The sequence below is a fragment of the Salvelinus alpinus genome, chromosome 24 (assembly GCF_045679555.1).
Source record: "Salvelinus alpinus chromosome 24, SLU_Salpinus.1, whole genome shotgun sequence".
Lineage (NCBI taxonomy): Eukaryota > Metazoa > Chordata > Actinopteri > Salmoniformes > Salmonidae > Salvelinus > Salvelinus alpinus.
In genome coordinates, this window is record NC_092109.1 from 48469493 (window position 1) to 48497091 (window position 27599).

Genomic DNA, 27599 nt, shown 5'->3' on the forward strand with positions numbered 1-27599 from the left:
AGTGACGCTTCCTCGTGTAGCTGCTGACAGGCCTGAGTTGGATGGAGACGAGATTACTTCTTGTATTGTATAGTCTGATGAAAAATCGACCAATTCCGAGTATCAACCCCCATGGCTATATATTGTCAATTCTCATATGCCCTGTATGAGGCTATAGTGAGAGCCAGGTTTGAGGAGAGAATACTTGTACCATACCTATTCAGATGTAATCCATCCCGGAGAAATACATTTGATCGATGTAGAAAAGCTGTAAAATTGTCCACATATTCTATGCTTATTGAACAACAAATAACCTTTAAGCCAGATGTGTAGCTGGCGTATACAACTGAAATTATTATCCGTAGAGCGTGGAGACGGGAATGGACCTGAAATAATGCATTGTTTACCTGATTTAAGTACAGTATGAATCAGTGATTTAAAGTCATTTTTAAGTTGCTCAGATTCCTGTAGTTTAATATCATTTGACCCTACATGGACAGTGATAGCAGTCGGGTGTTCACTAATGAGTAGCGGGATCATACAGTCAATGTCCTGGATCCGGGCACCCGGGTAACAGATGGTCTCTGCTTTCCTAATAGAAACATTTTGGATCATAGATGAGCCCACGATAAGGACAGTGGGACTACTGCTTGGTAAACATTTTTTAAAGTTGCGTCTCTCTTGAGTTATCTTCCTCCTAGAAAGTTGTTTGTAGTTATAGAGCTGTTTCGTTGTAAATTGTTTAGATGGCGGGGGGTCCACTTGCTTCCGGGCAAAGTTGTTTGTTCCTTTGGGGCCAGCGGCAGAAATCTTCAGCTCTTCCAATACACGGTATCTGTTTCCCAGTTCCAAAGCTGTACATTTCAATGAAACATGGTGAAGCCCTAAAATTGCCCTCGCTAGAAGCCTGTGTTTCAGACATAAGGAAGTAGATGGCTGCAAACTTTCTACTTTTAAACTCGGACAAAACAGAGATGCTTGTTCTAGGTCCCAAGAAACAAAGAGATCTTCTGTTGAATCTGACAATTAATCTTGATGGTTGTACAGTCGTCTTAAATAAAACTGTGAAGGACCTCGGCGTTACTCTGGACCCTGATCTCTCTTTTGACGAACATATTAAGACTGTTTCAAGGACAGCTTTTTTCCATCTACGTACATTGCAAAAATCAGAAACTTTCTGTCCAACAATGATGCAGAAATATTTATCCATGCTTTTGTTCCTTCTAGGTTAGACTGCAATGCTCTACTTTCCGGCTACCCGGATAAAGCACTAAATAAACTTCAGTTAGTGCTAAATACGGCTGCTAGAATCCTGACTAGAACCAAAAAAGGTGATCATATTACTCCAGTGCTAGCCTCCCTACACTGGCTCCCTGTTAAGGCAAGGGCTGATTTCATGGTTTTACTGCTGACCTACAAAGCATTACATGGGCTTGCTCCTACCTATCTTTCCGATTTGGTCCTGCCGTACATACCTACACGTGCGCTATGGTCACAAGACGCAGGCCTCCTAATTGTCCCTAGAATTTCTAAGCAAACAGCTGGAGGCAGGGCTTTCTCCTATAGAGCTCCATTTTTATGGAATGGTCTGCCTACCCATGTGAGAAACGCAGACTCGGTCTCAACCTTTAAGTTTTTACTGAAGACTCATCTCTTCAGTGGGTCATATGATTAAGTGTAGTCTGGCCCAGGAGTGTGAAGGTGAACGGAAAGGCTCTGCTGTAGCTATAACAACTCAATCGCTGGTTGAAAACAATTTTCTGCCCCTTCCAAAAGATTGAATTTGTAGATAATTGGCCCACTTTCTAGGACTCACCCACAAACAGGACCAAGCCTGGCCTGCTGATGAGTGATGGACTCCATCCTACCTGGAGTGGTGCTCTCATCTTATCTACGAATATAGACAGGGCTCTAACTCCTCTAGCTCCACAATGAGATAGGATGCAGGCCAGGCAGCAGGCTGTTAGCCAGCCTGCCAGCTTAGTGGAGTCTGCCACTAGCACAGTCAGTGTAGTCAGCTCAGCTATCCCCATTGAGACCGTGTCTGTGCCTCGACCTAGGTTGGGCAAAACTAAACATGGCTGTGTTCGCCTTAGCAATCTCACTGGAAAAAAGACCTCCATTCCTGTCATTATTGAAAGAGATTGTGATATCTCACATCTCAAAATAGGGCTACTTAATGTTAGATCCCTCACTTCCAAGGCAATTATAGTCAATGAAATAATCACTGATCATAATCTTGATGTGATTGGCCTGACTGAAACATGGCTTAAACCTGATGAATTTACTGTGTTAAATGAGGCCTCACCTCCTGGTTACATTAGTGACCGTATCCCCCGTGCATCCCGCAAAGGCGGAGGTGTTGCTAACATTCACGATAGCAAATTTCAATTTACCAAAAAATGTATGACTGTGTTTTCGTCTTTTGAGATTCTAGTCATGTAATATATGCAGCCTACTCAATCACTTTTTATAGCTACTGTTTACAGGCCTCCTGGGCCATATACAGGGTTCCTCACTGAGTTCCCTGAATTCCTATAGGACCTAGTAGTCATGACAGATAATATAAAACATTTTGGTGACTTTAATATTCTCATGGTAAAGTTCACAGACGCACTCCAACAGGCTTTTGGAGCCATCATCAACTCAGTGGGTTTTGTCCAACATGTCTCCGGACCTACTCACTGCCACAGTCATACTCTGGACCTAGTTTTGTCCCGTGTAATAAATATTGTGGATCTTAATGTTTTTTCTCATAATCCTGGTCTATCGGACCACCATTTTATTATGTTTGCAATCGCGACAAATAATCTGCTCAGACCCCAACCAAGGATCATCAAAATCCGTGCTATAAATTCTCGGACAACCCAAAGATTCCTAGATGTCCTTCCAGACTCCCTCCACCTACCCAAGGACGTCAGAGTACAAAAGTCGGTTAACCACCTAACTGTGGAACTAAATTTAACCTTGCGTAATACCCTAGATGCAGTCGCACAGCTATAAACAAAAAACACTCGTCATAAGAAACTAGCTCCCTGGTATACAGAAAATACCCGAGCCATGAAGCAAGCTTCCAGAAAATTTTAACGGAAATGGCGTTACACCAAACTGGAAGTCTTTCAACTAGCTTGGAAAGACAGTGCCGTGCAGTATCGATCATTTGCTCGATCATCCTATTTTTGCAACTTAATTGAGGAGAATAAGAACAATCCAAAATGTATTTTTGATACTATTGCAAAGCTAACTAAAAATCAGCATTCCCCAAGGGAGGATGGCTTTCACTTCAGCAGTGATCAATTCATGAACTTCTTTGACAAAAAGATCATGATCATTAGAAAGCAAATTATAGACTCCTCTCTAAATCTGCGTATTTCTCCAAAGCTCAGTTGTCCTGAGTCTACACAACACTGCCAGGACCTAGGATCAAGGTAGACACTCAAGTTTTTTAATACTATATCTCTTGACACATTGATGAAAATAGTCATGGCCTCTAAGCCTTCCAGCTGCATACTGGACCCTATTCCAAGTAAACTACTGAAAGAGCTGCTTCCTATGTTGAACATAATAAACGGCTCTCTATCCACCGTATGTGTACCAAACTCACTAAAAGTGGCAGTAATAAAGCCTCTTTTGAAAAAGCCAAACCTTGACCTAGAAAATATAGTTTTTTAATATGGGGTTTTAGACCCCATCATAGCACTGAGACTGCACTCGTGAAGGTGGTAAATTACCTTTTAATGGCGTCAGACCGAGGCTCTGCATCTGTTCTCGTGCTCCTAGACCTTAGTGCTTCTTTTGATACCATCAACCACCACATTATTTTGGAGAGATTGGAAACCCAAATTGGTCTACACGGACAAGTTCTGGCCTAGTTTAGATATTATCTGTCGGAAAGATATCAGTTTGTCTCTATGGATGGTTTGTCCTCTGACAATTCAACTGTACATTTCGGTGTTCCTCAAGGTTCTGTTTTAGGACCACTATTGTTTTCACTATATATTTTACCTCTTGGTGATGTCTTTCGGAAACATAATGTTAACTTTCACTGCTATGCGGACGATACACAGCTGTACATTTCAATGAAACATGGTGAAGCCCCAAAATTGCCCTCCCTGGAAGCCTGTGTTTCAGACATAAGGAAGTGGATGGCGGCAAATGTGTTACTTTTAAACTCGGACAAAACAGAGATGCTAGTTCTACATCCCAAGAAACAAAGAGATCTTCTGTTGGATCTGACAATTAATCTTGATGGTTGTACAGTCGTCTCAAATAGAACTCTGAAGGACCTTGGCTTTACTCTGGACCCTGATCTCTCTTTTGACAAACATATCAAGACAGCTTTTTTCCATCTACGTACATTGCAAAAATGAGACATTTTATGTCCAAATATTATGCTGAAATATATGTCCATGCTTTTGTTACTTCTAGATTTGAATACTGCAATGCTCTAACTTCAGTTAGTGCTAAACATGGCTGCTAGAATCTTGACTAGAACCCCCAAAAATGATCATATTACTCCAGTGCAAGCCTCTCTACACTGGCTTCCTGTTCAGGCCAAGGTTGATTTCAAGGTTTTACTGCTAACCTACTGTAACGGCTCTCGTTGGTGGTGTGAAGAGTGGACCAAGGCTCAGTGTGATAAGTGTTCATGAGACTTTTATTTCAAAAACACTCAAACAAAATAACAAACGTGAAAACGAAAGCACACAGTTGTGTCAGGCAGAAACACTAAACAGAAAACAAGATCCCACAACCTAAATACAGGCTCCGGGCCGTGGATCATCAATGGAGGCTCGTGCCATGGATTATCACTGGAGGCTTCGGGCCATGGATTATCACTGGAGGCTTCGTGCCATGGATCATCACTACAGGCTCCGGGCCATGGATCATCACTCGAGGCTTCGTGCCATGAATCATCACTGGAGGCTTCGGACCATGGATCATCACTGGAGGCTTCGTACGTGGAGCCGGAACAGGTCTCACTGGACTGAGGAGACGTACTGGCAGCCTGGTGCATGGAGCTGCCACAGGGCTTACCAGGCTGGGGAGACATACTGGAGGCTTGGTTCTTGGCGAGGCACCGGATAAACTGGGCCGTGGAGGCGCACTGGAGGTCTCGAGCGTAGAGCCTGCACAACCCGTCCTGGCTGGATGGTTATCTTCGCCCTGCACATGCGGGGTGCTGGCACAGGACGCATTGGGCTGTGCAGACGCACCGGAGACACTGTATGTAGAGCCGGCGCAGGATATACTGGGCCGAGGAGGCGCACTGGAGGTCTGGAGAGCAGGGCTGGCACAACCCGTCCTGGCTGGATGCTCACCCTAGCCCGGCAACTGCGGGGTGCTGGCACAGGACGTACTGGGCTGTGGACGCGCACTGGAGACACCGTGTGCTTCACCGCATAACACGGTGCCTGACCAGTACCACGCTCCTCAAAGCGACTACCTTGCTCCAGACTCCAACCCTTTCAAACTCTTTCGTCCCTCTCCACTGCCAACCACTCCTCGCTCAAACGGTCCAAGAATTCCTCCTCGGTCTCGGACTCACCCCTCAGCACCGACGCCCACGTCATCTGCCCCCCAAAAAAGCACTTTTGGGGCTGCCTCTCGGGTTTCCTTCCTGTCCTCTCCTCCTGACCACGCTGCTTGGTCCGTTTGTGGTGGGTAGTTCTGTCACGGCCGTTGCTGGAAGAAGACCAAGGTGCAGCGTGGTGAGCATACATTTTCCTTTTTATTATGGAATGTCGCCAACAAAGCAATAAACAATACAAAAACGTCCGTGAAGCTTAACAGGGCTACTGCCACAAACAAAGTTAACTACCCACAAAGAAATGAGGGAAAAAGGACTACCTAAGTATGGTTCCCAATCAGAGACAAAGATAGACAGCTGTTCCTGATTGAGAACCATACCCAGCCAAAATATAGAACGACAAAATCATAGAAAAACAAAACATAGAATGCCCACCCCAAATCACACCCTGACCAAACCAAATAGAGACATAAAAAGGCTCTCTAAGGTCAGGGCGCGACATAGATAGAACACAACTATCAGGGTATCTACTAGATAGAACACAACTTTCATTGTATCTACTAGATAGAACACAACTATCAGAGAATCTACTAGATAGAACACAACTATCGGAGAATCTACTAGATAGAACACAACTATCATGGTATCTCCTAGATAGAACACAACTATCAGAGAATCTACTAGATAGAACACAACTTTCATTGTATCTACTCAATAGAACACAACTATCATGGTATCTACTAGATAGAACACAACTATCAGAGAATCTACTAGATGGAACACAACTATCAGGTTATCTACTAGATAGAACACAACTATCAAGTTATCTACTAGATAGAACACAACTCTCAGAGAATCTACTAGATAGAACACAACTCTCATGGTATCTACTAGATAGAACACAACTATCAGGTTATCTACTAGATAGAACACAACTATCAAGTTATCTACTAGATAGAACACAACTATCATGGTATCTACTAGATAGAACACAACTATCAGAGAATATACTAGATAGAACACAACTATCAAGTTATCTACTAGATAGAACACAATTATCATGGTATCTACTAGATAGAACACAACTATCATGGTATCTACTAGATAGAACACAACTATCATGGTATCTACTAGATAGAACACAATTATCATGGTATCTACTAGATAGAACACAACTATCAGTGTATCTAATAGATAGAACACAACTATCATTGTATATCTACTAGATAGAAGACAACTATCAGAGAATCTACTATATAGAACACAATTATCAGGGTATCTACTCGATAGAACACAACTATCAGAGAATCTACTAGATAGAACACAATTATCAGGGTATCTACTCGATAGAACACAACTATCAGAGAATCTACTAGATAGAACACAATTATCATGGTATCTACTAGATAGAACACAATTATCATGGTATCTACTAGATAGAACACAACTATCAGTGTATCTACTAGATAGAAAACAACTTTTATTGTATCTACTCGATAGAACACAATTATCAGTGTATCTACTAGATAGAACACAACTATCATTGTATATCTTAGATAGAACACAACCATTATGGTATCTACTAGATAGAACACAACTATCAGTGTATCTAATAGATAGAGAACAACTATCAGGGTATCTGCTAGATAGAACACAACTATCAGGGTATCTCCTAGATAGAACACAACTATCAGTGTATCTACTAGATAGAACACAACTATCAGAGAATCTACTAGATGGAACACAACTATCAGTGTATCTACTAGATAGAACACAACTATCAGTGTATCTACTAGATAGAACACAACTATCAGTGTATCTACTAGATAGAACACAACTATCAGAGAATCTACTAGATAGAACACAACTATCAGATAATCTACTAGATAGAACACAACTATCATGGTATCTACTAGATAGAACACAACTATCAGATAATCTACTAGATAGAACACAACTACCAGGGTATCCAGTAGATAGAACACAACTATCATTGTATATCTTAGATAGAACACAACTATCATGGTATCTAGTAGATAGAACACAACTATCATTGTATATCTTAGATAGAACACAACTATCATGGTATCTAGTAGATAGAACACAACTATCATTGTATATCTTAGATAGAACACAACTATCAGGGTATCTACTAGATAGAACACAACTATCAGGGTATCTCCTTGATAGAACACAACTATCAGTGTATCTCCTTGATAGAACACAACTATCAGGGTATCTACTAGATAGAACACAACTATCAGGGTATCTCCTTGATAGAACACAACTATCAGTGTATCTACTAGATAGAACACAACTATCAGAGAATCTACTAGATAGAACACAACTATCATGGTATCTACTAGATAGAACACAACTATCAGTGTATCTACTAGATAGAAAACAACTATCAGAGAATCTACTAGATAGAACACAACTATCAGATAATCTACTAGATAGAACACAACTATCAGTGTATCTACTAGATAGAATACAACTACCAGTGTATCTACTAGATAGAACACAACTATCAGATAATCTACTAGATAGAACACAACTATCATGGTATCTACTAGATAGAACACAACTATCAGATAATCTACTAGATAGAACACAACTACCAGGGTATCTAGTAGATAGAACACAACTATCATTGTATATCTTAGATAGAACACAACTATCATGGTATCTACTAGATAGAACACAACTATCATGGTATCTACTAGATAGAACACAACTACCAGGGTATCTAGTAGATAGAACACAACTATCATTGTATATCTTAGATAGAACACAACTATCATGGTATCTACTAGATAGAACACAACTATCAAGTTATCTACTAGATAGAACACAACTCTCAGAGAATCTACTAGATAGAACACAACTCTCATGGTATCTACTAGATAGAACACAACTATCAGGTTATCTACTCTATAGAACACAACTATCAAGTTATCTACGAGATAGAACACAACTATCATGGTATCTACTAGATAGAACACAACTATCAGAGAATATACTAGATAGAACACAACTATCAAGTTATCTACTAGATAGAACACAATTATCATGGTATCTACTAGATAGAACACAACTATCATGGTATCTACTAGATAGAACACAACTACCAGGGTATCTAGTAGATAGAACACAACTCTCAGAGAATCTACTAGATAGAACACAACTCTCATGGTATCTACTAGATAGAACACAACTATCAGGTTATCTACTAGATAGAACACAACTATCAAGTTATCTACTAGATAGAACACAACTACCAGGGTATCTACTAGATAGAACACAACTATCATGGTATCTACTAGATAGAACACAACTATCAGAGAATATACTAGATAGAACACAACTATCAAGTTATCTACTAGATAGAACACAATTATCACGGTATCTACTAGATAGAACACAACTATCATGGTATCTCCTAGATAGAACACAACTATCAGTGTATCTACTAGATAGAACACAACTTTCAGAGAATCTACTAGATGGAACACAACTATCAGTGTATCTACTAGATTGAACACAACTATCAGTGTATCTACTAGATAGAACACAACTATCAGTGTATCTACTAGATAGAACACAACTATCGGAGAATCTACTAGATAGAACACAACTATCAGATAATCTACTAGATAAAACACAACTATCATGGTATCTACTAGATAGAACACAACTATCAGATAATCTACTAGATAGAACACAACTACCAGGGTATCCAGTAGATAGAACACAACTATCATTGTATATCTTAGATAGAACACAACTCTCATGGTATCTACTAGATAGAACACAACTATCATGGTATCTAGTAGATAGAACACAACTATCATTGTATATCTTAGATAGAACACAACTATCAGAGAATCTACTAGATAGAACACAACTATCATGGTATCTACTAGATAGAACATAACTAACAGGGTATCTAGTAGATAGAACACAACTATCATTGTATATCTTAGATAGAACACAACTATCAGAGAATCTACTAGATAGAACACAACTCTCAGAGAATCTACTAGATAGAACACAACTCTCATGGTATCTACTAGATAGAACACAACTATCAGGTTATCTACTAGATAGAACACAACTATCAAGTTATCTACTAGATAGAACACAACTATCATGGTATCTACTAGATAGAACACAACTATCAGAGAATATACTAGATAGAACACAACTATCAAGTTATCTACTAGATAGAACACAACTATCAGTGTATCTCCTAGATAGAACACAATTATCATGGTATCTACTAGATAGAACACAACTATCATGGTATCTACTAGATAGAACACAATTATCATGGTATCTACTAGATAGAACACAACTATCAGTGTATGTACTAGATAGAAGACAACTTTCATTGTATCTACTAGATAGAACACAACTATCATTGTATATCTACTAGATAGAAGACAACTATCAGAGAATCTACTATATAGAACACAATTATCAGGGTATCTACTAGATAGAACACAACTATCATTGTATATCTACTAGATAGAAGACAACTATCAGAGAATCTACTATATAGAACACAATTATCAGAGTATCTACTCGATAGAACACAACTATCAGAGAATCTACTAGATAGAACACAATTATCAGGGTATCTACTCGATAGAACACAACTATCAGAGAATCTACTAGATAGAACACAATTATCATGGTATCTACTAGATAGAACACAATTATCATGGTATCTACTAGATAGAACACAACTATCAGTGTATCTACTAGATAGAAAACAACTTTTATTGTATCTACTCGATAGAACACAATTATCAGTGTATCTACTAGATAGAACACAACTATCATTGTAAATCTTAGATAGAACACAACCATTATGGTATCTACTAGATAGAACACAACTATCAGTGTATCTAATAGATAGAGAACAACTATCAGGGTATCTACTAGATAGAACACAACTATCAGTGTATCTACTAGATAGAACACAACTATCAGTGTATCTACTAGATAGAACACAACTATCAGAGAATCTCCTAGATAGAACACAACTATCATGGTATCTACTAGATAGAAAGAACACAACTATCAGATAATCTACTAGATAGAACACAACTACCAGGGTATCTACTAGATAGAACACAACTATCATTGTATATCTTAGATAGAACACAACTATCAGGTTATCTACTACATAGAACACAACTATCAAGTTATCTACTAGATAGAACTCAACTATCATGGTATCTACTAGATAGAACACAACTATCAGAGAATATACTAGATAGAACACAACTATCAAGTTATCTACTAGATAGAACACAATTATCATGGTATCTACTAGATAGAACACAACTATCATGGTATCTACTAGATAGAACACAACTACCAGGGTATCTAGTAGATAGAACACAACTATCAAGTTATCTACTAGATAGAACACAACTCTCAGAGAATCTACTAGATAGAACACAACTCTCATGGTATCTACTAGATAGAACACAACTATCAGGTTATCTACTAGATAGAACACAACTATCAAGTTATCTACTAGATAGAACACAACTACCAGGGTATCTACTAGATAGAACACAACTATCATGGTATCTACTAGATAGAACACAACTATCAGAGAATATACTAGATAGAACACAACTATCAAGTTATCTACTAGATAGAACACAATTATCACGGTATCTACTAGATAGAACACAACTATCATGGTATCTACTAGATAGAACACAACTATCAGGGTATCTTCTAGATAGAACACAACTATCAGTGTATCTCCTAGATAGAACACAATTATCATGGTATCTACTAGATAGAACACAACTATCATGGTATCTACTAGATAGAACACAATTATCATGGTATCTACTAGATAGAACACAACTATCAGTGTATCTACTAGATAGAAGACAACTTTCATTGTATCTTCTAGATAGAACACAACTATCAGTGTATCTCCTAGATAGAACACAATTATCATGGTATCTACTAGATAGAACACAATTATCATGGTATCTACTAGATAGAACACAACTATCATGGTATCTACTAGATAGAACACAACTACCAGGGTATCTAGTAGATAGAACACAACTATCAAGTTATCTACTAGATAGAACACAACTCTCAGAGAATCTACTAGATAGAACACAACTCTCATGGTATCTACTAGATAGAACACAACTATCAGGTTATCTACTAGATAGAACACAACTATCAAGTTATCTACTAGATAGAACACAACTACCAGGGTATCTACTAGATAGAACACAACTATCATGGTATCTACTAGATAGAACACAACTATCAGAGAATATACTAGATAGAACACAACTATCAAGTTATCTACTAGATAGAACACAATTATCACGGTATCTACTAGATAGAACACAACTATCATGGTATCTACTAGATAGAACACAACTATCAGGGTATCTTCTAGATAGAACACAACTATCAGTGTATCTCCTAGATAGAACACAATTATCATGGTATCTACTAGATAGAACACAACTATCATGGTATCTACTAGATAGAACACAATTATCATGGTATCTACTAGATAGAACACAACTATCAGTGTATCTACTAGATAGAAGACAACTTTCATTGTATCTACTAGATAGAACACAACTATCATTGTATATCTACTAGATAGAAGACAACTATCAGAGAATCTACTAGATAGAACACAATTATCAGGGTATCTACTCGATAGAACACAACTATCAGAGAATCTACTAGATAGAACACAATTATCATGGTATCTACTAGATAGAACACAATTATCATGGTATCTACTAGATAGAACACAATTATCATGGTATCCACTAGATAGAACACAACTATCAGTGTATCTACTAGATAGAAAACAACTTTTATTGTATCTACTCGATAGAACACAATTATCAGTGTATCTACTAGATAGAACACAACTATCATTGTATATCTTAGATAGAACACAACCATGATGGTATTTACTAGATAGAATACAACTATCAGTGTATCTACTAGATAGAACACAACTATCAGTGTATCTACTAGATAGAACACAACTATCAGTGTATCTACTAGATAGCACACAACTATCAGAGAATCTCCTAGATAGAACACAACTATCATGGTATCTAATAGATAGAGAACAACTATCAGGGTATCTACTAGATAGAACACAACTATCAGTGTATCTACTAGATAGAACACAACTATCAGATAATCTACTAGATAGAACACAACTATCAAGTTATCTACTAGATAGAACACAACTATCATGGTATCTACTAGATAGAACACAACTATCATGGTATCTACTAGATAGAACACAACTATCATGGTATCTACTAGATAGAACACAACTATCAGAGAATATACTAGATAGAACACAACTATCAAGTTATCTACTAGATAGAACACAATTATCATGGTATCTACTAGATAGAACACAACTATCATGGTATCTACTAGATAGAACACAACTATCAGAGAATATACTAGATAGAACACAACTATCAAGTTATCTACTAGATAGAACACAACTATCATGGTATCTACTAGATAGAACACAACTATCATGGTATCTACTAGATAGAACACAACTATCAGGGTATCTACTAGATAGAACACAACTATCAGTGTATCTCCTAGATAGAACACAATTATCATGGTATCTACTAGATAGAACACAACTATCATGGTATCTACTAGATAGAACACAATTATCATGGTATCTACTAGATAGAACACAACTATCAGTGTATCTACTAGATAGAAGACAACTTTCATTGTATCTACTAGATAGAACACAACTATCATTGTATATCTACTAGATAGAAGACAACTATCAGAGAATCTACTATATAGAACACAATTATCAGGGTATCTACTCGATAGAACACAACTATCAGAGAATCTACTAGATAGAACACAATTATCAGGGTATCTACTCGATAGAACACAACTATCAGAGAATCTACTAGATAGAACACAATTATCATGGTATCTACTAGATAGAACACAGTTATCATGGTATCTACTAGATAGAACACAATTATCATGGTATCTACTAGATAGAACACAACTCTCAGAGAATCTACTAGATAGAACACAACTCTCATGGTATCTACTAGATAGAACACAACTATCAGGTTATCTACTAGATAGAACACAACTATCAAGTTATCTACTAGATAGAACACAACTACCAGGGTATCTACTAGATAGAACACAACTATCATGGTATCTACTAGATAGAACACAACTATCAGAGAATATACTAAATAGAACACAACTATCAAGTTATCTACTAGATAGAACACAATTATCACGGTATCTACTAGATAGAACACAACTATCAGGGTATCTTCTAGATAGAACACAACTATCAGTGTATCTCCTAGATAGAACACAATTATCATGGTATCTACTAGATAGAACACAACTATCATGGTATCTACTAGATAGAACACAATTATCATGGTATCTACTAGATAGAACACAACTATCAGTGTATCTACTAGATAGAAGACAACTTTCATTGTATCTACTAGATAGAACACAACTATCATTGTATATCTACTAGATAGAAGACAACTATCAGAGAATCTACTAGATAGAACACAATTATCAGGGTATCTACTCGATAGAACACAACTATCAGAGAATCTACTAGATAGAACACAATTATCATGGTATCTACTAGATAGAACACAATTATCATGGTATCTACTAGATAGAACACAATTATCATGGTATCCACTAGATAGAACACAACTATCAGTGTATCTACTAGATAGAAAACAACTTTTATTTTATCTACTCGATAGAACACAATTATCAGTGTATCTACTAGATAGAACACAACTTTCATTGTATATCTTAGATAGAACACAACCATTATGGTATTTACTAGATAGAATACAACTATCAGTGTATCTACTAGATAGAACACAACTATCAGTGTATCTACTAGATAGAACACAACTATCAGTGTATCTACTAGATAGCACACAACTATCAGAGAATCTCCTAGATAGAACACAACTATCATGGTATCTAATAGATAGAGAACAACTATCAGGGTATCTACTAGATAGAACACAACTATCAGTGTATCTACTAGATAGAACACAACTATCAGATAATCTACTAGATAGAACACAACTATCAAGTTATCTACTAGATAGAACACAACTATCATGGTATCTACTAGATAGAACACAACTATCATGGTATCTACTAGATAGAACACAACTATCATGGTATCTACTAGATAGAACACAACTATCAGAGAATATACTAGATAGAACACAACTATCAAGTTATCTACTAGATAGAACACAATTATCATGGTATCTACTAGATAGAACACAACTATCATGGTATCTACTAGATAGAACACAACTATCAGGGTATCTACTAGATAGAACACAACTATCAGTGTATCTCCTAGATAGAACACAATTATCATGGTATCTACTAGATAGAACACAACTATCATGGTATCTACTAGATAGAACACAATTATCATGGTATCTACTAGATAGAACACAACTATCAGTGTATCTACTAGATAGAAGACAACTTTCATTGTATCTACTAGATAGAACACAACTATCATTGTATATCTACTAGATAGAAGACAACTATCAGAGAATCTACTATATAGAACACAATTATCAGGGTATCTACTCGATAGAACACAACTATCAGAGAATCTACTAGATAGAACACAATTATCAGGGTATCTACTCGATAGAACACAACTATCAGAGAATCTACTAGATAGAACACAATTATCATGGTATCTACTAGATAGAACACAGTTATCATGGTATCTACTAGATAGAACACAATTATCATGGTATCTACTAGATAGAACACAACTATCATGGTATCTACTAGATAGAACACAACTATCATTGTATATCTTAGATAGAACACAACCATTATGGTATCTACTAGATAGAACACAACTATCAGTGTATCTAATAGATAGAGAACAACTATCAGGGTATCTACTAGATAGAACACAACTATCAGTGTATCTACTAGATAGAAAACAACTTTTATTGTATCTACTCGATAGAACACAATTATCAGTGTATCTACTAGATAGAACACAGCTATCATTGTATATCTTAGATAGAACAACTATCAGGGTATCTAATAGATAGAGAACAACTATCAGGGTATCTAATAGATAGAGAACAACTCTCATGGTATCTACTAGATAGAGAACAACTATTTGGGTATCTCCTAGATAGAACACAACTATCAGTGTATCTACTAGATAGAACACAACTATCATGGTATCTAATAGATAGAGAACAACTATCAGAGAATCTACTAGATAGAACACAACTATCAGGGTATCTACTCGATAGAACACAACTATCAGTGTATCTACTAGATAGAACACAACTATCATTGTATATCTTAGATAGAACAACTATCAGGGTATCTAATAGATAGAGAACAACTCTCATGGTATCTAATAGATAGAGAACAACTATTTGGGTATCTAATAGATAGAGAACAACTATCAGTGTATCTAATAGATAGAGAACAACTCTCATGGTATCTAATAGATAGAGAACAACTATTTGGGTATCTAATAGATAGAGAACAACTATCAGTGTATCTAATAGATAGAGAACAACTATCAGTGTATCTAATAGATAGAGAACAACTATTTGGGTATCTCCTAGATAGAACACAACTATCAGTGTATCTACTAGATAGAACACAACTATCATGGTATCTAATAGATAGAGAACAACTATCAGAGAATCTACTAGATAGAACACAACTATCAGGGTATCTACTCGATAGAACACAACTATCAGTGTATCTACTAGATAGAACACAACTATCATTGTATATCTTAGATAGAACAACTATCAGGGTATCTAATAGATAGAGAACAACTCTCATGGTATCTAATAGATAGAGAACAACTCTCATGGTATCTACTAGATAGAAAACAACTTTTATTGTATCTACTCGATAGAACACAATTATCAGTGTATCTACTAGATAGAACACAACTATCATTGTATATCTTAGATAGAACAACTATCAGGGTATCTAATAGATAGAGAACAACTCTCATGGTATCTACTAGATAGAGAACAACTATCATGGTATCTAATAGATAGAGAACAACTATCAGAGAATCTACTAGATAGAACACAACTATCAGGGTATCTACTAGATAGAACACAACTATCAGTGTATCTACTAGATAGAACACAACTATCATGGTATCTAATAGATAGAGAACAACTATCATGGTATCTAATAGATAGAGAACAACTATCAGGGTATCTACTAGATAGAACACAACTATCACGGTGTCTACTAGATAGAACACAACTCTCATGGTATCTACTAGATAGAACCCAACTATCAGGGTATCTACTGGAACAACATAAACTTTCTTATTCCATACAGAATAACATAATTGTATTATTCTGTGTCTGCCCCCCCAACTCTGTTTCTGGCTCACCTCTTGGTCAGCAGAATCTGCACCAGCCTCCTCTCTTTCCTTTTCTTTTTCCTCCTCTCCTCTCCTTCTCCCTGGTGCCTCCTCTAGTCTGTGGTCAAGTATGAACCCAGTCAGCCCTCCTCCCTCTCCTCCTTCTCCCTCTCCCTCCATCTGCCACTCCAGCTCCACCTCTCTGCGCTGCCGACTGCTGTAAACCAGCCTTACCAGGGTCACATTGGGAGGCATGGGGTATCCTTAGAGGGGGAGAGGTTAGGGAGACAGAGAGGATGGGGGATGGGGGTGGGTCAAAGAGAGAGAAGGGGATGAGAGGAGGAGGTACAGTAGAACAGTAATGAAATAGTAATTCAGTTCATCAGAAAACTTTTTAGTTTAGTTTTCTGTGTGTACAGACTAACGCTTTATTGATCTTATTCTTGACCAATAGTCTAAAAGGTATCTTACTCTTGACCAATAGCGTAACAGGGATCTCGGTCCCTCCCACGGCGTTGCTAGCGGAGCACCAGTATTGGCCGCTGTCTGTTGTTCCATCCGTCTCTAAGACCGTCAGGTTGGTCCACGCAGCCGCGCGACGCAGCACGTACTTCCTGGTTGTGGCCAGGGCTTCCTGGACTTCCTGTAAATCAACCAATCACGTTTTAACTTTACAGGTCACTGGTAGAGCTGTACGTAATTACAGTATGCTGGCCTAGACCCCAAAAGTACTTTACAGTAACCCAGCCTAGACCCTCAAAGTACTTTAAAGTAATCTAGACCCCAAAGTACTTTACAGTAACCCAACCTAGACCCCCAAAGTACATTACAATAACCTGGACCCCCAAAGTACTTTTACAGTATCCCAGCCTAGACCCCCAAAGTACTTTACATTATTCTGGCCTAGATCGTCAAAGTACTTTACATTATTCTGGCCTAGATCCTCAAAGTACTTTACATTATTCTGGCCTAGACCCTCAAAGTACTTTACATTATTCTGGCCTAGATCCTCAAAGTACTTTACATTATTCTGGCCTAGATCCTCAAAGTACTTTACATTATTCTGGCCTAGACCCTCAAAGTACTTTACATTATTCTGGCCTAGACCCTCAAAGTACTTTACATTATTCTGGCCTAGACCCTCACAGTACTTTACATTATTCTGGCCTAGACCCTCACAGTACTTTACATTATTCTGGCCTAGATCCTCAAAGTACTTTACATTATTCTGGCCTAGACCCTCACAGTACTTTACATTATTCTGGCCTAGACCCTCACAGTACTTTACATTATTCTGGCCTAGATCCTCAGAGTGAGCAGCCGATCAGAGGCAAGGAAAAACTTCCTAGAGGGAAGAAATCTTGAGGAACCAGACTCCGAGGGTGGCGGGGCATGTACCTGTACGACTTCCTGTCTGTGGTTGTTGAACCAGACAATCTGATTGGCCGGGGGATAGTTGGATTGAAGGATACAGGTGAGCTGAACGTCACTGCCCTCGAACACAGACACCACACTACGCTGGGTCAACAAGACTGGCGCCTCTACACACACACACACACAAAGGAGGGAGAAAGAGATTCGATCACTGTCTTCATATACAGACACCATGTAAGAATGTTAGTTAAACCCAGTACATGTCTATTGGACTGTTAGTTAAACCAGTACATGTCTATTAGCCTGTTAGTTAAACCAGTACATGTCTATTATACTGTTAGTTAAACCCGGCACATATCTGTTATCCTGTTAGTTAAACCCAGTACATGTCTATTAGCCTGTTAGTTAAACCCAGTACATGTCTATTAGCCTGTTAGTTAAACCCAGTACATGTCTATTATACTGTTGGTTAAACCAGTACATGTCTATTATACTGTTAGTTAAACCCAGTACATGTCTATTATACTGTTAGTTAAACCCGGCACATATCTGTTATCCTGTTAGTTAAACCCAGTACATGTCTATTAGACTTAGTTAAAACCAGTAGATGTCGATTAGCCTGTTAGTTAAACCAGTACATGTCTATTAGACTGTTAGTTAAACCCAGTACATGTCTATAAGCCTGTTAGTTAAACCCAGGGCTCCTGGGTGGTGCAGCGGTCTAAGTCACTGCATCTCAGTCCCTGGTTCAAATCCAGGCTGTATCACATCCGGCCGTGATTGGGAGTCCAATAAGGCGGAGCACAATTGGCTCAGCGTCATCCGGGTTTGGCCGGGGTAGGTTGTTATTGTAAATAAGAATTTGTTCTTAATTGACTTGGCTAGTTAAATAAAAGTTTACAGTGGTTCTTCCTTTAAAAGTTACTAGTTTATGCCGCGACCGTTAGTGGTAGATGGTGGCATTCTGTCATTGCACCACACTATCACAAGGGGGAGTTAGAACGCTGATCTTATCTCTCATTGAGATAACATCTCTTTTCCAATAGAGACCTGGTCCAATAGCAGCAAGTGGAACAACGTTTCAGAAAAAACAACTTACATACACTAACACAACATTAAACAAAACTATAAACACACATACAGTACAACAAAAACATTTCACGTAAAAAACATGAAAGTCTTGACTAAAAACAGCTGTCCTAAAGACAATTACATTCTTCTATGATATATACATCGATCAAGTGTTTAAACTCCACCAACGAAACTAGATCATCACATTTTTAAATGTTCAGGAGAGAATTCCAGGACCACGGAGCTAAGTAACTAAAACTATTTCTACCATGACCTGTTCTAATTTTTGGTACTGTTTGAAGCAAATGAGAATAGTAATTGATATTTATTTACCGACCTGACAAAAAAATAACATATAAAATGGCATTTTACCCAATATGGCCCCATTAAATCAGTGTATACCAGTGTTTAAGCCTACGCAAGGTCAATGATGACCAGCCAACAGCGCTGTAGAGATCACAATGATGTGTTAGAAGTTTTTGATTTGTAATGAACCTGAGGGCTGCATGATACACTGCATGATGCCCCTAATCACCAGCTGTCATTAGGGGCATCAATCACCAGCTGTCATTAGGGTCATAAAACACCAGCTGTCATTAGGGTCATTAATCACCAGCTGTCAGCAGGTCATCAATCACCAGTTGTCATTAGGGTCATCAATCACCAGCTGTCATTAGGGTCATAAAACACCAGCTGTCATTAGGGTCATTAATCACCAGCTGTCAGCAGGTCATCAATCACCAGTTGTCATTTTGTCATCATTTAGCAGCTGTCATTAGGGTCATCAATCACCAGCTATCATTAGGTCATGAATCACCAGCTGTCATTAGGTCATCAATCACCAGCTGTCATTAGGTCATCAATCACCAGCTGTCATTAGGGTCATCAATCACCAGCTGTCATTAGGGTCATAAAACACCAGCTGTCATTAGGTCATCAATCATCAGCTGTCATTAGGTCATCAATCACCAGCTGTCATTAGGGTCATCAATCACCAGCTGTCATTAGGGTCATCAATCACCAGCTGTCATTAGGTCATCAATCACCAGCTGTCATTAGGTCATCAATCACCAGCTGTCATTATGTCATCAATCACCAGCTGTCATTAGGGTCATCAATCACCAGCTGTCATTAGGGTCATAAATCACCAGCTGTCATTAGGGTCATAAAACACCAGCTGTCATTAGGGTCATCAATCACCAGCTGTCATTAGGGTCATAAAACACCAGCTGTCATTAGGGTCATTAATCACCAGCTGTCAGCAGGTCATCAATCACCAGTTGTCATTTTGTCATCATTTAGCAGCTGTCATTAGGGTCATCAATCACCAGCTATCATTAGGTCATGAATCACCAGCTGTCATTAGGTCATCAATCACCAGCTGTCATTAGGTCATCAATCACCAGCTGTCATTAGGGTCATCAATCACCAGCTGTCATTAGGGTCATAAAACACCAGCTGTCATTAGGTCATCAATCATCAGCTGTCATTAGGTCATCAATCACCAGCTGTCATTAGGGTCATCAATCACCAGATGTCATTAGGGTCATAAAACACCAGCTGTCATTAGGTCATCAATCACCAGCTGTCATTAGGTCATCAATCACCAGCTGTCATTAGGTCATCAATCACCAGCTGTCATTAGGTCATGAATCACCAGCTGTCATTAGGGTCATAAAACACCAGCTGTCATTAGGTCATCAATCACCAGCTGTCATTAGGTCATCAATCACCAACTGTCAGCAGGGTCATCAATCACCAGCTGTCAGCAGGGACATAAAACACCAGCTGTCATTTGTTATCAATCACCAGCTGTCATTATGTCATCAATCACCAGCTGTCATTATGTCATCAATCACCAGCTGTCATTAGGGTCATAAAACACCAGCTGTCATTAGGGCCATAAAACACCAGCTGTCATTAGGGCCATAAAACACCAGATGTCATTAGGGTCATAAAACACAAACTGTCAGCAGGGTCATAAATCGCCAGCTGTCATTAGGGCCATAAAACACCAGCTGTCATCAGGGTCATAAATCGCCAGCTGTCATTATGGCCATAAAACACCAGATGTCATTAGGGTCATAAAACACAAACTGTCAGCAGGGTCATAAATCGCCAGCTGTCATTAGGGCCATAAAACACCAGCTGTCATTAGGGTCATAAAACACCAGCTGTCATTATGGCCATAAAACACCAGATGTCATTAGGGTCATAAAACACCAGCTGTCATTAGGGTCATCAATCACCAGCTGTCATTAGGGTCATAAATCACCAGCTGTCATTAGGGTCATAAAACACCAGCTGTCATTAGGGTCATCAATCACCAGCTGTCATTAGGGTCATAAAACACCAGCTGTCATTAGGGTCATTAATCACCAGCTGTCAGCAGGTCATCAATCACCAGTTGTCATTTTGTCATCATTTAGCAGCTGTCATTAGGGTCATCAATCACCAGCTATCATTAGGTCATGAATCACCAGCTGTCATTAGGTCATCAATCACCAGCTGTCATTAGGTCATCAATCACCAGCTGTCATTAGGGTCATCAATCACCAGCTGTCATTAGGGTCATAAAACACCAGCTGTCATTAGGTCATCAATCATCAGCTGTCATTAGGTCATCAATCACCAGCTGTCATTAGGATCATCAATCACCAGCTGTCATTAGGGTCATAAAACACCAGCTGTCATTAGGTCATCAATCACCAGCTGTCATTAGGTCATCAATCACCAGCTGTCATTAGGTCATCAATCACCAGCTGTCATTAGGTCATGAATCACCAGCTGTCATTAGGGTCATAAAACACCAGCTGTCATTAGGTCATCAATCACCAGCTGTCATTAGGTCATCAATCACCAACTGTCAGCAGGGTCATCAATCACCAGCTGTCAGCAGGGACATAAAACACCAGCTGTCATTTGTTATCAATCACCAGCTGTCATTATGTCATCAATCACCAGCTGTCATTATGTCATCAATCACCAGCTGTCATTAGGGTCATAAAACACCAGCTGTCATTAGGGCCATAAAACACCAGCTGTCATTAGGGCCATAAAACACCAGATGTCATTAGGGTCATAAAACACAAACTGTCAGCAGGGTCATAAATCGCCAGCTGTCATTAGGGCCATAAAACACCAGCTGTCATCAGGGTCATAAATCGCCAGCTGTCATTATGGCCATAAAACACCAGATGTCATTAGGGTCATAAAACACAAACTGTCAGCAGGGTCATAAATCGCCAGCTGTCATTAGGGCCATAAAACACCAGCTGTCATTAGGGTCATAAAACACCAGCTGTCATTATGGCCATAAAACACCAGATGTCATTAGGGTCATAAAACACCAGCTGTCATTAGGGTCATCAATCACCAGCTGTCATTAGGGTCATAAATCACCAGCTGTCATTAGGGTCATAAAACACCAGCTGTCATTAGGGTCATCAATCACCAGCTGTCATTAGGGTCATAAAACACCAGCTGTCATTAGGGTCATTAATCACCAGCTGTCAGCAGGTCATCAATCACCAGTTGTCATTTTGTCATCATTTAGCAGCTGTCATTAGGGTCATCAATCACCAGCTATCATTAGGTCATGAATCACCAGCTGTCATTAGGTCATCAATCACCAGCTGTCATTAGGTCATCAATCACCAGCTGTCATTAGGGTCATCAATCACCAGCTGTCATTAGGGTCATAAAACACCAGCTGTCATTAGGTCATCAATCATCAGCTGTCATTAGGTCATCAATCACCAGCTGTCATTAGGGTCATCAATCACCAGCTGTCATTAGGGTCATAAAACACCAGCTGTCATTAGGTCATCAATCACCAGCTGTCATTAGGTCATCAATCACCAGCTGTCATTAGGTCATCAATCACCAGCTGTCATTAGGTCATGAATCACCAGCTGTCATTAGGGTCATAAAACACCAGCTGTCATTAGGTCATCAATCACCAGCTGTCATTAGGTCATCAATCACCAACTGTCAGCAGGGTCATCAATCACCAGCTGTCAGCAGGGACATAAAACACCAGCTGTCATTTGTTATCAATCACCAGCTGTCATTATGTCATCAATCACCAGCTGTCATTATGTCATCAATCACCAGCTGTCATTAGGGTCATAAAACACCAGCTGTCATTAGGGCCATAAAACACCAGCTGTCATTAGGGCCATAAAACACCAGATGTCATTAGGGTCATAAAACACAAACTGTCAGCAGGGTCATAAATCGCCAGCTGTCATTAGGGCCATAAAACACCAGCTGTCATCAGGGTCATAAATCGCCAGCTGTCATTATGGCCATAAAACACCAGATGTCATTAGGGTCATAAAACACAAACTGTCAGCAGGGTCATAAATCGCCAGCTGTCATTAGGGCCATAAAACACCAGCTGTCATTAGGGTCATAAAACACCAGCTGTCATTATGGCCATAAAACACCAGATGTCATTAGGGTCATAAAACACCAGCTGTCATTAGGGTCATCAATCACCAGCTGTCATTAGGGTCATAAACCACCAGCTGTCATTAGGGTCATAAAACACCAGCTGTCATTAGGGTCATCAATCACCAGCTGTCATTAGGGTCATAAAACACCAGCTGTCATTAGGGTCATTAATCACCAGCTGTCAGCAGGTCATCAATCACCAGTTGTCATTTTGTCATCATTTAGCAGCTGTCATTAGGGTCATCAATCACCAGCTATCATTAGGTCATGAATCACCAGCTGTCATTAGGTCATCAATCACCAGCTGTCATTAGGTCATCAATCACCAGCTGTCATTAGGGTCATCAATCACCAGCTGTCATTAGGGTCATAAAACACCAGCTGTCATTAGGTCATCAATCATCAGCTGTCATTAGGTCATCAATCACCAGCTGTCATTAGGGTCATCAATCACCAGCTGTCATTAGGGTCATAAAACACCAGCTGTCATTAGGTCATCAATCACCAGCTGTCATTAGGTCATCAATCACCAGCTGTCATTAGGTCATCAATCACCAGCTGTCATTAGGTCATGAATCACCAGCTGTCATTAGGGTCATAAAACACCAGCTGTCATTAGGTCATCAATCACCAGCTGTCATTAGGTCATCAATCACCAACTGTCAGCAGGGTCATCAATCACCAGCTGTCAGCAGGGACATAAAACACCAGCTGTCATTTGTTATCAATCACCAGCTGTCATTATGTCATCAATCACCAGCTGTCATTATGTCATCAATCACCAGCTGTCATTAGGGTCATAAAACACCAGCTGTCATTAGGGCCATAAAACACCAGCTGTCATTAGGGCCATAAAACACCAGATGTCATTAGGGTCATAAAACACAAACTGTCAGCAGGGTCATAAATCGCCAGCTGTCATTATGGCCATAAAACACCAGCTGTCATCAGGGTCATAAATCGCCAGCTGTCATTATGGCCATAAAACACCAGATGTCATTAGGGTCATAAAACACAAACTGTCAGCAGGGTCATAAATCGCCAGCTGTCATTAGGGCCATAAAACACCAGCTGTCATTAGGGTCATAAAACACCAGCTGTCATTATGGCCATAAAACACCAGATGTCATTAGGGTCATAAAACACCAGCTGTCATTAGGGTCATCAATCACCAGCTGTCATTAGGGTCATAAATCACCAGCTGTCATTAGGGTCATAAAACACCAGCTGTCATTAGGGTCATCAATCACCAGCTGTCATTAGGGTCATAAAACACCAGCTGTCATTAGGGTCATTAATCACCAGCTGTCAGCAGGTCATCAATCACCAGTTGTCATTTTGTCATCATTTAGCAGCTGTCATTAGGGTCATCAATCACCAGCTATCATTAGGTCATGAATCACCAGCTGTCATTAGGTCATCAATCACCAGCTGTCATTAGGTCATCAATCACCAACTGTCATTAGGGTCATCAATCACCAGCTGTCATTAGGGTCATAAAACACCAGCTGTCATTAGGTCATCAATCATCAGCTGTCATTAGGTCATCAATCACCAGCTGTCATTAGGGTCATCAATCACCAGCTGTCATTAGGGTCATCAATCACCAGCTGTCATTAGGTCATCAATCACCAGCTGTCATTAGGTCATCAATCACCAGCTGTCATTATGTCATCAATCACCAGCTGTCATTAGGTCATGAATCACCAGCTGTCATTAGGGTCATAAAACACCAGCTGTCATTAGGTCATCAATCACCAGCTGTCATTAGGTCATCAATCACCAGCTGTCATTAGGTCATCAATCACCAGCTGTCATTAGGTCATGAATCACCAGCTGTCATTAGGGCCATAAAACACCAGCTGTCATTAGGTCATCAATCACCAGCTGTCATTAGGGCCATAAATCACAAGCTGTCAGCAGGGTCATAAAACACCAGCTGTCATTAGGTCATCAATCACCAGCTGTCATTAGAGTCATCAATCACCAGCTGTCATTAGGGTCATAAATCCCCAGCTGTCATTAGGGTCATAAATCCCCAGCTGTCAGCAGGGCCATAAAACACCAGCTGTCATTAGGGCCATAAAACACCAGCTGTCATTATGTCATCAATCTCAGCTGTCATTATGTCATCAATCACCAGCTGTCATTAGGGTCATCAATCACCAGCTGTCAATAGGTCATCAATCACCAGCTGTCATTAGGTCATGAATCACCAGCTGTCATTAGGGTCATCAATCACCAGCTGTCATCAGGGTCATAAGTCACCAGCTGTCATTAGGGCCATAAAACACCAGCTGTCATTAGGTCATCAATCACCAGCTGTCATTAGGGTCATCAATCACCAGCTGTCAATAGGTCATCAATCACCAGCTGTCATTAGGGTCATCAATCACCAGCTGTCATCAGGGTCATAAATCACCAGCTGTCATTAGGGCCATAAAACACCAGCTGTCATTATGTCATCAATCTCAGCTGTCATTATGTCATCAATCACCAGCTGTCATTAGGGTCATCAATCACCAGCTGTCAATAGGTCATCAATCACCAGCTGTCATTAGGTCATGAATCACCAGCTGTCATTAGGTCATCAATCACCAGCTGTCAGCAGGTCATCAATCACCAGTTGTCATTTTGTCATCATTTAGCAGCTGTCATTAGGGTCATCAATCACCAGCTATCATTAGGTCATGAATCACCAGCTGTCATTAGGTCATCAATCACCAGCTGTCATTAGGTCATCAATCACCAGCTGTCATTAGGGTCATCAATCACCAGCTGTCATTAGGGTCATAAAACACCAGCTGTCATTAGGTCATCAATCATCAGCTGTCATTAGGTCATCAATCACCAGCTGTCATTAGGGTCATCAATCACCAGCTGTCATTAGGGTCATCAATCACCAGCTGTCATTAGGTCATCAATCACCAGCTGTCATTAGGTCATCAATCACCAGCTGTCATTATGTCATCAATCACCAGCTGTCATTAGGTCATGAATCACCAGCTGTCATTAGGGTCATAAAACACCAGCTGTCATTAGGTCATCAATCACCAGCTGTCATTAGGTCATCAATCACCAGCTGTCATTAGGTCATCAATCACCAGCTGTCATTAGGTCATGAATCACCAGCTGTCATTAGGGCCATAAAACACCAGCTGTCATTAGGTCATCAATCACCAGCTGTCATTAGGGCCATAAATCACAAGCTGTCAGCAGGGTCATAAAACACCAGCTGTCATTAGGTCATCAATCACCAGCTGTCATTAGAGTCATCAATCACCAGCTGTCATTAGGGTCATAAATCCCCAGCTGTCATTAGGGTCATAAATCCCCAGCTGTCAGCAGGGCCATAAAACACCAGCTGTCATTAGGGCCATAAAACACCAGCTGTCATTAGGTCATCAATCACCAGCTGTCATTAGGGTCATCAATCACCAGCTGTCAATAGGTCATCAATCACCAGCTGTCATTAGGGTCATCAATCACCAGCTGTCATCAGGGTCATAAGTCACCAGCTGTCATTAGGGCCATAAAACACCAGCTGTCATTAGGTCATCAATCACCAGCTGTCATTAGGGTCATCAATCACCAGCTGTCAATAGGTCATCAATCACCAGCTGTCATTAGGGTCATCAATCACCAGCTGTCATCAGGGTCATAAATCACCAGCTGTCATTAGGGCCATAAAACACCAGC

General features: G+C 39.4%; 1 protein-coding gene across 1 annotated transcript in view; it reads right to left on the reverse strand.

The window, feature by feature from the left end:
- Positions 1 to 27599, reverse strand: part of LOC139551922 (V-set and immunoglobulin domain-containing protein 10-like 2) — a 138516-nt gene that overhangs the window by 53830 nt on the left and 57087 nt on the right. Inside the window, exons 7-9 of the mRNA XM_071363259.1 lie at positions 18402 to 18582; positions 17469 to 17631; positions 17106 to 17260 (exon numbers count right to left, since the gene is read on the reverse strand). Of these exons, the coding sequence (XP_071219360.1) occupies positions 17106 to 17260; positions 17469 to 17631; positions 18402 to 18582 (499 nt within the window). The remainder of the gene's footprint in view (positions 1 to 17105; positions 17261 to 17468; positions 17632 to 18401; positions 18583 to 27599) is intronic.